This window comes from Pogona vitticeps, chromosome 7 (assembly GCF_051106095.1).
Source record: "Pogona vitticeps strain Pit_001003342236 chromosome 7, PviZW2.1, whole genome shotgun sequence".
Classification (NCBI taxonomy): domain Eukaryota; kingdom Metazoa; phylum Chordata; class Lepidosauria; order Squamata; family Agamidae; genus Pogona; species Pogona vitticeps.
Window position 1 is genome coordinate 8,018,332 of NC_135789.1, and position 13,821 is coordinate 8,032,152.

Genomic DNA, 13,821 nt, shown 5'->3' on the forward strand with positions numbered 1-13,821 from the left:
TCTTTAAAGCCATTCGTATTGTGCAGATGATTTTTTAAAATTCAATCAAAAAACCTTAACTTTTTAAACATCATAGAAAAACATTTAAAAATCAGCAAACATGAGGCAGGAACAAAAAATGGAAAACATTCTTCTTGTGAAGCATGGCCATAGGAACATTCGTCTTGCGAGTCATCATCCCTATTGCCAAAACCATTTGTCTTGTGAGTTTTTTGTCCTGTGAGGCACCACTGTATGAAGTTCCCAGAACTGCCGATTAGAAAGAGCCAGAAGTCATGTTATGTATAGCATTTGCTATTAAAACAGCACTCACTGTAATCGGCATTTTTCAGCATCCACAGGAGGAGGGGAGCTTAGAACCAATCTCTCTCAGATAAGGGGGTCCTACTAAATTCAACTCACTAATACATTGTAAGACACTTTGTGCCCTAATAATGGGAAAGTGGGATATAAATAAATAGGTGGGGCTGATGAGGAGATCAGAATTTTTGCTCAAGTGCACACGTGGCAGATCCCACAGGGAGTGGATAGACATCGGAAGATGACACTATAAATGCCGTGTCGCATTGAACTAGCTTGATAGGTGGTAATAACATTGATCTCTCCCAGTGGAACCCCAACATCTGTGCTGAGGAAACTGCATGCGGTTGGCTCTCGTACAAGGACGGACAGGTGCACAGCAAAATGTACCACTGACACATCGCTAACAATGCCGCCTGAATTCCCCAGCATCTGTATTTGTTTTCAGTGTTGGTTGAGTTCATCCAGCCACAAAGTCATAGACAAAGAAAACAATCAACAAGAAGGTAGTGAATCAGAGTTTATTGAAATATGTACCTCAGCAGCAGATCTGCCTTGCTAAAATGTTAATCTGTAACTAGATGAAGTTAAAACAGGGTGGCCAGTTAAGGGAGGGCTTGGGTGTCAAAGAATATATAGCTTCTCTGTGTTCGAGAGCACTGAATGCCAGCTTTTCCCTTCAGACATGCATCAGCAGCCACAATGACAGAGATATTTTTTTCTTGGACTACAAATCCCATCATTCTCCATTCTGGGAGTTCTACCTGATGGACAGACACCTTACAGAAGTGGTCACCAACCTTGGGCCTCCAGATGTTCTTGGACTTCACCTCCCAGAAATCCTAGCCAGCAGAGGTGGTGGTGAAGGCTTCTGGGAGTCGTAGTCCAAGAACATCTGGAAGCCTAAGGTTGGGGACCATTGCCTTACAGTACCTCAGTGTGGCTTAACTGGGAGATAAGCTTCAGCTGAAAGGTGCTGAGACTTAGCCAGGCCTAGCTCTGCATAGCTTCCTGTTCAGAAAGGAAGCTCATGGGGCAGAAACAGGAAGCTTGGATGAGCTAGGCCGAGCTGAGTATCAAAGCCTTCCAGTTTAGGCCTTTTCACCCAGGCGAGCCACATCCAGGTGTCTGGAAAGGGTCTGTGTGTCAGGTAGAACTCCCAGAATGGAGACTTACAGGATTTAGGATCCAAAAAAATCCCATCACTAATAGCAGAATGACATTGGAACAAAATATACAGACGTAGCTTGGCATTAGGACACATTCTGCTAACCTCTTCTGTACTGAGGCCACTCAACAATTGTTTGTTCTTCACAAAGCTTGGCAAAAAAAATTATTGATCCAAAGTCATAAGAAAACTGGGAAGTAACTTATTCCTTATCATGAATGACTTCTAATTGCTATCTGCAGTAACTAAGGTTTTAAAAAAATACTTTCCAATTGTAGTGTGTTGTTGTTTAGTCGTTAAGTCATGTCCGACTCTTCGTGACCCCATGGACCAGAGCACGCCAGGCCCTCCTGTCTTCCACTGCCTCCCGGAGTTGGGTCAAATTCACGTTGGTCGCTTTGATGACACTGTCCAGCCATCTCATCCTTCAGGAATTCCTCTTTTTCATCACATAGTGCATAATTTGGCCAAGAAAGAGGCTTGATAAACAGTCTCTTCTTTGTTTTTCACTCTGAAGTATCATTCACAAATATACCACCAGTCGTAAAACAGGACATGGCAGTGGGATTAGGGCGTTGTGGGCATTGTAACAGAAATAATGCACAGCGCCAGCTACACTTACTGTTGCCCTTAAGGCTACCATCAAAATTTACCTCATAATCCAGTCTTTCAAGAATTTAGGGTTGTTCATCTTCTTCATTTAGGATCCTCAAAGCTCAGGAGATGACTTGATATTTAAGGGAAGGAATTTGATATCACCTTTGCTTCAAAATGAACAGAGACGACCACCATTGAAAGGACAACATTAGTGAAAGGACACTCAGTGATCCACCGTTTCCAAATATTTCTATCAAAGAGTCAAAAATGGCCTCCGTCGTTGACTATTTCCCCTCAGTAACAGCCAGTACAGGCCGCGTTGGCGCAGATCTCACATAGGTCATCGCTTACAGCCAAATCTGCTCAAAAGGAAAAAAAAACTAAAATTAGCTTGGCTGTTTTTAGCAAGGAACGATTCAAGACTGGTTTGTATTTGTTTTGCTTGAACACTGAGGGGACAAAAGTGTAGCCTCCCTCAGAACAGAAAAATGGACCCTGGACTCACTGAAGGTGCTCTCTCTGGTCAAGGAGCAGAAGAGATGCAACACTCATGAAAAGGTTTAGGATGGAGACCATCCTTCTCCTCTTAGAATTGTAGAGTTGGAAGGGATCCTATAGATCATCAAGTCCAGCCCTTGTCAAGAAGGCCCAGGCAGGGAATCAAACTTCCAAGTTTTGGTTCCCCGACCAGAACCTTAAACCACAGAGTTAACATGTTTTACATGTTGTCAGGAAGAGCAACATGTAAGAGCAGTATGACAATGGAGCCAATGACTTTGGGAGGTCATGAGCACTTTTCAAATACTTGAAAGGTCCTCATACAGAGGGATCTGTCCTCAATCATCCCAGAGTTTAGGACTCTCATCCCACTATACAATTTTACGCCATTCTAAGAGCTTTTCTTCTCGATGGGGAAAGGGGGTGTCAAGTCTTCTTACAGCCCATGCCAGCAGGAGATGTGAACTCTTCAATAGCCCAAAAAGACGTACTCAACAAACCAAAGGGAGAAATGTTCTCAATTGGTCAACACAAGCCAGCCCATTCCGATGAGACTCAGAACCCTTGGTCAGTTCAATGTCTGCTGGAAATGGAAAATTTGGAGGGTTGAGTGGAAATCCTGTTTTGGGGGAGGAAGGCTTAGATAGAACCCTAAACACTACGTCCATGTCTCTGAAGAAGACGAAGATAATCTAGTTTCATACATCAATTCTGCTGGTGTGAATATGTTAAATAAAATCTGGAGGTCCATGAAGTTAGTTCCCAAACTGGTCTTCCAAAAATTTACAAAACTGGGCTTCATTCCTTACAGCAGCCTGTTGATGGGTCCCTGCCAATCAACCTGCTTGTTCATCAACAGCCATAGAAAATTTTTCATCCTATTTCTATTTCGTTAGATCCTGACTATGGGAGAGCTGACCTCTGTTTGGAGCGGAGGTCCATGTAGAAGTTTCCGGGGACTCATCCATGGAGCCAAACTTTTGTAAACCACCCCCACGCACCAGAAAAAGAAGGTGCAGGCTTGCAGGATTAAAATGAGCCAGATAAATGGGATAGAGTAAATAAGACAAAAGTTTATCGGAAAGAAAACTCTTGGTTAAAGAATGTCTCTCGGTCAAGCCAAGACTTAGCAAATATGAGAGCGACTAGGGTGGGACAGGGAGGAGTGGAAAATGTTGGCCAGGGCTGACCCAAGGACTTGAAAACAGACCGGGGACATTCTGGTGGTCTCATCTGTGGACACGAGAACATTGTGTATGAAGGGGATAGACAGGAAGAAAGGAGCGTCCCATTATCATTGCAGATGCACGTGAGGGGAACACAGGAGAGGGCCTTCTCTGTGGCAGCTCCCAGGTTGGGGAATGCTGTTCCTTGGGAGATAAGGCTGGCTTCCTTCCTTCTATCCTTCCACCAACAATGGATGCTATTTTTTTTAAAAAAAAAAGCTTTTTAGATTTCTAAGTTTGTTTTTAAAGTTGTAAATGGGTGTTTTTTTAAATAGCTTCATTCATTTTTAATTATTGCTGCAGTTTAACTGCTTTTTGATCTGTACTTTATTGTGCTCTTAGTGTTCCTTGTTTTAACATTGTGGGCCGCTTTGGGCCCCAGCACTGGGAGAAAAGTGGAACGAACGAATGAACGAATGAACGAACGAACGAACAAACAAACAAACGAACAAACAAACAAACTAACTAACTAACTAACTAACTAACTAACTAACTAACTAACTAACTAACTAACTAACTAACTACTCTTTACTAGTAGAAGGCGGGTTCTTAAGAGCAACACATGTGCTTAACACTTTCTTAATCAGTGTAGTCCTGACAAAGTTTCTCTCTCTCTCTCTCTCTCTCACACACACACACACTCACACATCTACTATCCTACCTCGTAGAAAGCTCCGGAAAACTGCAAGGAAAGGAAAGGAAAGGAAAGGAAAGGAAAGGAAAGGAAAGGAAAGGAAAGGAAAGGAAAGGAAAGGAAAGGAAAGGAAAGGAAAGGAAAGGAAAGGAAAGGAAGCCAGCCCTGTTCACTTACTGAGCCTCTTGAAAACGAGAGGAGCATCTCTTCTTCTACAGACTGGCTCGAATTCCTTGGGCAGCTCTGGATTCTTACAAACAGCAATGAGAGGGAGCTGGCTCCTCTGGCGGGAGGGAGCGGATCCTGCATCTGCTTCCAAGAGGACCTTCAGCTTCTTCACCGACTCCAGGGGGAAGGCGAGGCCTCCATCCTGCTCCAAGGCAACCAAACTCATGAGTTGACCCCACATCGTCGAATGGTCTTACGCACAACTGCTCTCATCTCATTTTTGGTGCTAAGCAGGATCAGCCCTGGTTAAGCACATGGGTGGAAGACCACCAGGAAATTCCCTAGTTCTGCAGCTACAGGTAGCTGCCTGAAAGTTGTGGAAAGCCATCACTACCAGTTAAAGTTCATCACAGTGGTCGACATAGACCAAGGATCTAACTTAGCTTGATGCCCTTTCCATGATTCCATGTTCTTAAGGACGTAGCCTGGGTTCTAGTCTCATCCCAGAACTGTCCTTTTTCCTAGGTCCATTTAAACACCAATTTGCAACCTGCACAGAGGAGCGGCTTGAACTACCTGAACCATTCTATAATCCTACAATTCAGATCATTTCTGCCCCACTCTGACGTGCATACACTCTCTTTAACTAGAACTCTACTTAGATTGTCACGAATTCCATACAGTGAACAAGCGAGCAGAGGCTACATGCTAAACCTGCCCATCAATCATCCTTTTCTTCCCCATGTAGAAAGTCCATCGAGATTCTCTGTACAGTTCTGAAGGCTGATTTCCAGCAAGGTGTTCATCATCATCAATATCATCTTAGAACTTCAGAGCTGGAAAGGAACCCTATGGATCATCAAGTGAAGGAGGCCCAAATGGGGAATCGAACTCCCAACCTTCACAGCCAGAGACCGCAACCCCTGAGCTATCTAGAAGTTATCCAGAAGTTATGTCCTTCCGTATTAGCAAGGACACTCACCAAAAGCCTGAAAAAGGTTTAGACCCCTTTCCCACAACTTCACACCCTCCATATGTGTGGGACAACCACTTTCATAATTTCCAGCCAAAACTGATGAAAACTTATGGAGGGTACCAAACTAGGAGAGGTTTAATTAGGGGAACAATTAGATATTACAAGCAACCAGTAATGCATTTACCAGTACATGCAGGATAGCTCAGTGGCTTAGGTCTCTGGCTGAGGGGCCGGAGGTAGGGGGTTCAGTTCCACACTGGGCCTCTTTGAGAGGAATCCATGGGGTCTCTTCCAGCCCTACCATTCAAAAGTGATCATTATTATTATTATGGTGCTTTCCCCCCACAGCAACAGAAGCACAGCAAAATCCCATTTGAAAAGTGCAGCAATGTGAGACAACTAAGTTACACACACGCAAACACACCCGGTTTCCTTTCGTTTACATAACTTTTTAAGGGCCTTTGAGAGAGATCTTTGCCAAACAGCTCATGCCGTGAGGACGTTCTTTCTGACATTTTGGCTCATGACGACGCACACCTCTGCAAACTCACAAGGCATGTTTCCGTCACATGGCGAACTGCCGGTTGATCCTGCTTGAACCATCCTTGGCTGCATCCCAACCAAATCGTAGGGAATCTGCCGTCGGGAGAAGCTTTGGAAGCACCTCTCCAATAACATGTCGAGGGGACAGAAGACTTACCTGGACCATAACGGCAGATAGGCAGGTCTGGACCACCATTGAAAAGATGACCATCACAGGGATGACCATGGATGCCATGACCAATATTTCCAGCTCTCTCCTTCTGGAGCAACTGTGTTTTCTGTGGTTGTCAGTATCCCTCCTCTCCACGTCTTCCAGTGGGAAAAAATTCTACTGCTTCTTGCTCTCTCTTTCTCTCCTCCTTCTAAGCACTTGCTCAGTTTTCTACCTCTTAAACTATACCCCACCCACACAGAGAGACAGGGAAAAAAGGCACCGTTTTATAAAGCTTCTACAGAGATCAACCAGCTTGGTAATTTATTAATCAGGCCTGGTTGTATAGACCACATTTATTGCCGCCCAGTAAAAAAGAAAAAAGGGGGGGGGAGGAAGAAAGGAGTGGAGGTTTTAAAGAAAACCACAGCAGCTTCAGATTTGCACTATCTCACTTTACGAGCCTGGGAAAAAACATATAACATGGGGGAAAAAATGATTGAATTGTAATCGGTGCCAAAATGACAGAGGTGTAGCCTCGGTCTAGTGCGAAAGCTAGAAAAGTAGGTGGCAGTCCTTGAAAATAGATGCCATTTGAAGATAGCTCATTCCCCTTTAGGACCTTGTTGGGATCTGTGAGTTTTGGGGGCGTCTTTATCGCAAGAACGAAAGATGTCCTTTTTTTCCCTCCACTCTCTCGAGGTTTCTGAAGTTTGTGTAAAATGTCGCCATGTAAAATGAGAGTTCTTTTTCCTTCTGTGAAGCAAAGCAGACCACCAGAGAAACTAGCTGCTTAATCATCATAAACGTTACAGACTACTATGTTAATCAAAGTTCAGGCAACTGTGTACCTGTGCTCTTGTTTCGCATGCCTATGAGCTCTACAGTTGAGCTATTACGTTCTGGAAAGCATTTGCGAAAATATCTACACAGAAGTGAAATTCCTCCGTCAGGTCAACACACCCAGTGCTTTGCCGTCACGCACACATGGGCGAAGTTGTATCAGTTCCTCGATCGTGTGGTTGCCTAAAGCCACAAAAATTTTTATTTGCCTTTCGGATACAAGGATCTGTTTGATTTAGCTGCAATTGAAAGAAATAAAACTCCAGGAAACTCAATGGCTGCTTCTATACCGGCATGGAGGGACCATAACCTTTAAGAGCCATGCAGAAGAACATGTCCAAGTTTGAATGCTTTCCGGCGTTGGAGCGCTCCCCACTTCCCAAGATCATGAATTCCATTGTCATACTGCTCTAAGAGTTAAGAAGTTTTTCCTGATAGTCACCCTAAATCTGCAGCTTGAGCCTATTATGAAGATCAAGGACAGATCCTGCCCTTCTTCCGTAGGACTACCTTTCAAGTGTAATTGTATCAGCCCTCAGACTTTTTTTACCCCTCAAAGCTAAACATCCCCAATGTAAAATTACAAAAAATGTTGACGAGCACTCGGCCCAGGACAGAGTCTTGGGATACCCCCACTTGTTACCTCCTCCCATTTTGAGAAGGAGTCGCTGATAAGCACTCTCAGAGTACGATTCTGTGACAAACTGTGTGTCCACTTGATCGTTGTTCTACCCATACCCAATTAGCTTGCTAATCAGAATATCGTGGGTCATTTGTCAAAGGCTTTGCAGAAGCCACGATATCTTATGTCACACATTCCCTAATCCCGAGAGAGAGCATACCGAGGAGATCCATGTATCTTTCTGACGTATTTCAGTTCTCATCCCGCGCAGTTGGGAGTCACCCCTTACGACTACTCTTCTCTACTTATTTTTGTAGGGGCGTGGGTTCAACGACACTCCTTGACTGAGTTTCAGCCTCTCTCCTGTTCTCTCTTCTCTTGCAGGTCTTCTTCTGCATGCTGTCTGCCAGGCTCATCTTCAGGAACCTGAAAGTGGTTTCGCAGTTCTACTCGAGTAGCGTGTCTTCTCCTTCTTCGGCTCCTAGCAGGGGCTTTTCCCCATGGTGCTTCCTCCACTATGTAACACTCTCCTCCTCTGCTTTGTCTGGTTCTTCTTCCCCCCCCAACGCCTCCCTCCGTGGCAGCTACTGCTCAAGAGTTCGGACTATATTCCACTAATCTTCTCTTATACCCTTAAGTATGGCCATTGACTCCCCCAGTTCTTTCCCTTATCTTTCCAAAAAGGTCTACCCACTTTACACTTGCTGCGTGGGCACACTGTGTTGTTCTCAGGCAAGAAGACAACTGTGGCACACACGCCACAAAGTGTCTCATCTCTCTACGATTCCTCTTCCCTTTTTACTTTCTTCTGCTTGTCTGTGAGTGTCTTGGGCTTGATCTTCTCTGCCTTGAAGGATGTTGGAAAAGTCAGGTGATATAGAACTCCCTGCCTTTCACTCCTTTGGTCTCTTCCTCCACTGCTATGCCCCCATCAAACTCCCATCACTTCCTGGGATCCTCCCCAGTTTTATTCCTCTGCTGTGATCTGTTAGGAGTTAGCAAACATGACCACCCTTACGCAAGCATAAATAATCAGTTAAGATTCTGACCATGCATTCTGTCTCTGTGAGTGATGTATTCCAGTTAAAACCTTCACCTCTGCCTTACTGGGTTTTAGTTTATAGGTGCATTTTCATATGAGCATTCGTGGCTAGTTTGTTTGCCCAGACGACTGGAGAGAGATTTATTGCAATGCCAATGCATCTATATTATCATATTAAAGGTGACTGTAAACCCCTGCATTTAACGTGTTTGTCACTCCTCTTCTGACAGGTCAGCCTCAGAGTTGTGTGCCTTAGCAGTCAAATGTGAACGGTGTCTACAAATGACCAATACCTGATTTCTGGGTCTTCGATGCAATCTTGTTTTGTGGTTGGTATAGCATAGAACTAGCTGGCTGGATCGCTCAGTGGTTTAAATATCTGGCTGTGGAACCAGAGGTTGAGAATTTGATTCCCCCACTCCTGTAGCATAGAATGTGTTATGACAATCAGACTTTTTTTTAACCAATAGGAGCACTGCTTCTAAATATGTGCTAAGTGTGTTGTCTAGTTTGACACCCCCCCCCAAGGGAGGTAAAAGAGAAGCAGGTTTAGCAAAACAGTGAGGGATACATCAAGGAACCCTAACTATATTTTTCTCTCTCAAAGTTTAGAAATATAACTTATTTTGGACTACACATCCCTTCTACCACGGCCATTGGCTATGCTGGCTGGGGGATTCGGTGATCTGTAGTCTGTAAAAATAAATTTTCCAAGCTCTGTTCCCACCTGCCATTTCTCCTTGCAAGTACAGTACACAGTCCTTCCTGCATGGCATAGTCACATTTTTCTTTCCAATAAACGTACCAAAATATCTTTTTCCCTAGGATTCTCCTGGGACCTTTAAGAGGCCTCTTCGATACATATTTAAAGGAGAGGCGTGGGTGCGTGGAGTTTTCGAAAAGTTTTTTTTTTTTAAATTACTAATTAATAAGGTTAACTTCTAAGCAAACATTCCACAGAGACATGGCCCAGAAATATCAGCTAAGCAAATGTATACAATGGTGCTATAAAATATCCTATTCCTCAGCTGGTATTTCATTAGTAAACTTCCTTACATCAACCCTGTTATCAGTGGGAGGAGAGGATATGAGTCATTATTTATTCTACAGGCCTATCGGAAAGGAAGTGTCTATCCAATACTGTGGTTTAAAAAGAAGATCAGACACTTCGAATCTTCAGAAACTTGCTTCCTTGGGAAATTCTCAGGGGAGCTTGACAGCTTCTCTCCATTTGCCTCCCTGGTCTTAAAAGGCCATCCCATAAATTGCCGGGGTGATGCAGATCCCCATTAATTACAAGGCAGTCAAGTCAATTCCAATCCATGACCCCCATAGTATAGTTTTCAATGAACTTCAGATGTTCAGTGGTTTCCTGTGTGACTTCCAAGAAGCCTCCCTGGCTAAAGAGTAGACGTTTGATCTAGATGGACGGGTGTAAATTGAATTAATTAATTAATTAATTAATTAATTAATTGAATGAATGAATGAATGAATGAATGAATGAATGAATGAATGAATGAATGAATGAATGAATAAATAAATAAATAAATAAATAAATAAATAAATAAATAAATAAATAAATAAATAAATAAATAAATAAAATAAAAAGTGGGGATTTGAACCCAAGACCCAGCAGTAGAAAAGGAGTTGGAGAGCACTCTGGATCCCCCTTGTCGCCACCTACTGCCTTCATTTTGAAACTCAAAGAATTTCTTATTTGGCCAGGGAAAACAAGGTAACACAGAAGCGTAGCCGGTCTCCATCAGAGTGCTTAGCAGCCTTGGGTTTAAAGAATTGAATTATAAATTCCCAAACCAGTGGCTGAGAAGGTGTTTAAACCACACCCTCCCCCCCCCCCATAAGCCTCCTGCAGACTACATCTATATCCATCTAAGAGGCTCCGCTGGCCCCAACCAAGGCCATGAGACTTTGGAACTTTAATAAAAGCATATCGTTTTTGGAACTACCCCAAGAACCTGGTGCAAGGTGAATTATCATTGAAAGCTCACCGTTTGTTGTTTGCCTGATTTTTTTAATGGTCTAATAAAGGTATCACCTGTTCCTTCTTTACTATGCAGGTAGTTAATCAGTTAAATGTCGTTCATGTAATCAGTTACTGTTTTTCCACAGACTGCTTTTCAGGTTTTGATCTATGAAGAAATGTGAGTAAAGTGGAACTTTTTGTTCTCTTCTCTTACCAATGTCTCTGGGTGAATTATTGAGACAGTAGGTGCCAGTTGAGGAGGACTAAGCAAGAAGGGCTGTCTACTGAGGGGAAATTTGACTCTATAGGTCCCTGAACTTTTATCTGCTGCATGGTTCAAAGTTTTTTAAGCCTTAACATCTCCACACTCTGCCAAGAGAAGCTGGAGATGTTTAAGCCAGAGAGAAGATAGTTATGAGGCAATATGACAGCCATCTTGGACTATTTGAAGAACTTTCGCACAGATGAAAGGACATATGATGGCAGTTTTCAAACAGTTGAATATCAGGAAAAAAAACCTTCCTAACTGTTAGAGCAGTACAACAATGGAATCATTTACCTCAAGAGATGGTGAGATTGCCACTACTGGAGGCATTCGAAAGAAATGTTAACCACCACCTGGCAGATATCCTTTGATCTGGATCCCTGCCTTGAGCAGGGGGTTGGACTTGATGGCCTTATGAGCCCCCTTTCAACTTCATGATTCTATGACATCTGTGTTCTGCTGCTCTAGATGAGATCAATCCCATTCAATCAGCCAGAAAAGGAGAGTTATAGTTCCTGGAGATTACCAGGAATTGTCATTGTTGTCTAAAGAAAGATATAGGTTCTTGCATAAGTATGAGAGGAGTTCTAGGCCAAACGCACGCAATCCTTTCCATTTTCTGAGGCCGACAGAAGGCTGGACTGGATTACCTTAAAATATCTCCTCTCCTTTGTGAGTCTAGATGTGCCGTACATCAAAACTATTCCTTCAGGTACGTTCTCTCAGGGAAAGTGACTCATGGAACTGAAAGTTTCAGCAGTCTCCTAATCAAACTGGAACGAACTAAATATGAATTACAAGGAAGAAAAGACAGTGAACGGCCAAGGGGAGGAGACCAAAATGTCACCTCCTTTATATTTGACATTCCTTCCTCGACACACTCATACGCATCTTGAATGCTAGGTCAAAAGGGTTATCAGAGTGAGTTGTTTGCTCCCTCAGAATCGTGATCCAAGCCATTAAACATTGCCATGGACTGTAAAAACTTGCAGACTTGTGTCAAAAGACGTCCTATTGATAACAGAGCCCTGTGCAGCCTCCCTTTCAGCAGACCCTGGTTGTATTGTGAGCAGAGTTATCCCAAAACGTCCTTGAAGGGTGAAGGTGATGGCTGAGTACTTTTTGTCAACCAAGAGGGAACCCCGGAGGTCCTCTACGACAGTGGTCCTCAACCTTGGGCCTCCAGATGATCTTGGACTACAACTCCCAGAAGCCTTCGCCACCACCTCTGCTGGCTAGAATTTCTGGGAGTTGAAGTCCAAGAACATCTGGAGGCCCAAGGTTGGGAACCACTGCCTATGAGGAGCAGGGCCTTCTTCATAGTGGCACCGACTCTGTGGAACGAGCTACTGATGGAGCCGTCCTGCTAACATTCACCTTAAAACACTGTTCTTCAGGAAGACCTTCCACAACCACCTGCACCTCTGTTTTCACTCTCATCCAGAAAATGCCTTTACAGTATGTTTGTTTTCATGGTTTAATATTTCTGTAGTTTCACATGTTTTTGTTATTTTTTTTTTCTCCTCCTCTTCCACTTGTGGTTGAATGCCCAGAATAGTGCATTGCACTAATGGGACAATATATAAAGCTAATGAAATAAAAGTAAAATAAACTGCAGTCAAGGGGGCATCAGCCGATCCCTGCCTGCCAAACCAAAGCAAATTAAAGCTCACCATTCAATTCGGCCTTTCGTCTTCAACCGCGCTTCTGTGAAGTCTAAAGCTAAGGTCTTTCCCATCAATTCATCGCTGAAAATGCTGGCAGTTATTGAATCACAGACTTTTCATTTATTAATAAGTACAACGGGACCGCTGTATCTGCGGGGAATCGGTTCAAAGACCTGCCCAGTGGATACTGAAAAATGCAGATTATAGCAACTGCCATACATAGGATGGTCTCTGGCTCCCTCTATTGTCCACTTCAGATAAAGACACTGTGGAAATGTATTTCTCTAACAAATGCTATACATAAAGCATGATCTCTGCCTCCCTCCCATGACCAGTTCTGGTAATGATACCTTTAGAAATATATATTTCTAGGAGTTTTCTTTTAATCTGCTTAATATTTTCAGACCGTGGAGAAGTGACTCAGCATGTACTGATCCTATAGATAAGGGGGCCCTATTGTATTTATAAACAACTTAGATCTGAGCATTTCCAAAGCAATTTCCAATAACATCAAATGTATGATAAACACGATGTGCAAATATGCAACATGGCATGCACAATTGCTCAGAGATCCACCAATAGATTCCAATCTATCTCCTTTCAGACTGTGGATTATTAAAAAAAAAAACCAGCACCTTAATAAAGGTGTTAATTGGTCAAACCCAACAAATGGGCAACCATGATCCTCTAGACACAATTCCAAACACTTGTCGCCATCAGTTATAACCATTTGGTTTAATGGAAGTCCCGCAACTTTTGGAGGCCTGTCAACATTGATTCCAGAGTGTGCCTCCTTCCGCCTGCATGTATCATCTGTGACGTTCACCATCTGCTGGTTTCAAAATGGGGACTTCTCAAGTTCTCTCTTTCTTTCAGCAACAATCGGACTTGTGATCTATGCTTTGAAAGGTCACCTTGGCATTGTGCAGAATTTGGCCTTGGGCTATGTGTGACTTGGTCAAATTTATTGCTTATCTGAGCAGGGAATCAAGAGCCAGATTATCCTTCCATAATTACACCTGCATTGTTCAGAGTTCTAGCCAGCACAGTATCATGGAGTATGTCTAAGGTGTCACCACTCTCGGAAGCTTTTCCAGCAATAGTTACTAGCATTGAGTCTTTAGTCGGATGAATGTG

General features: G+C 43.3%; 1 protein-coding gene across 1 annotated transcript; it reads right to left on the reverse strand.

The window, feature by feature from the left end:
• Window positions 1-1,748: 1,748 nt before the first annotated feature.
• LOC110089365 (guanylate cyclase activator 2B) lies at window positions 1,749-6,644 on the reverse strand. Its single transcript, XM_020812378.3, has 3 exons — window positions 6,268-6,644; window positions 4,601-4,793; window positions 1,749-2,424 (listed from the first exon to the last, which is right to left on the reverse strand). Exons 1-3 carry the CDS (start codon window positions 6,343-6,345, stop codon window positions 2,360-2,362), a joined length of 336 nt encoding a protein of 111 aa, XP_020668037.3. The 5' UTR covers window positions 6,346-6,644; the 3' UTR covers window positions 1,749-2,359.
• Between the last annotated feature and the right edge of the window lie 7,177 nt (window positions 6,645-13,821).

Coding starts and splice junctions, on each gene's coding strand:
- LOC110089365 (XM_020812378.3), bottom strand. CDS start 6,345: ATGGCATCCATGGTCATCCCTGTGATGGTCATCTTTTCAATGGTGGTC. Junction 4,794..6,267: donor TATCTGCCGTTATGGTCCAG/GTAAGTCTTCTG, acceptor GCCTTGGAGCAG/GATGGAGGCCTCGCCTTCCC. Junction 2,425..4,600: donor TCTCGTTTTCAAGAGGCTCA/GTAAGTGAACAG, acceptor CCTTTTGAGCAG/ATTTGGCTGTAAGCGATGAC.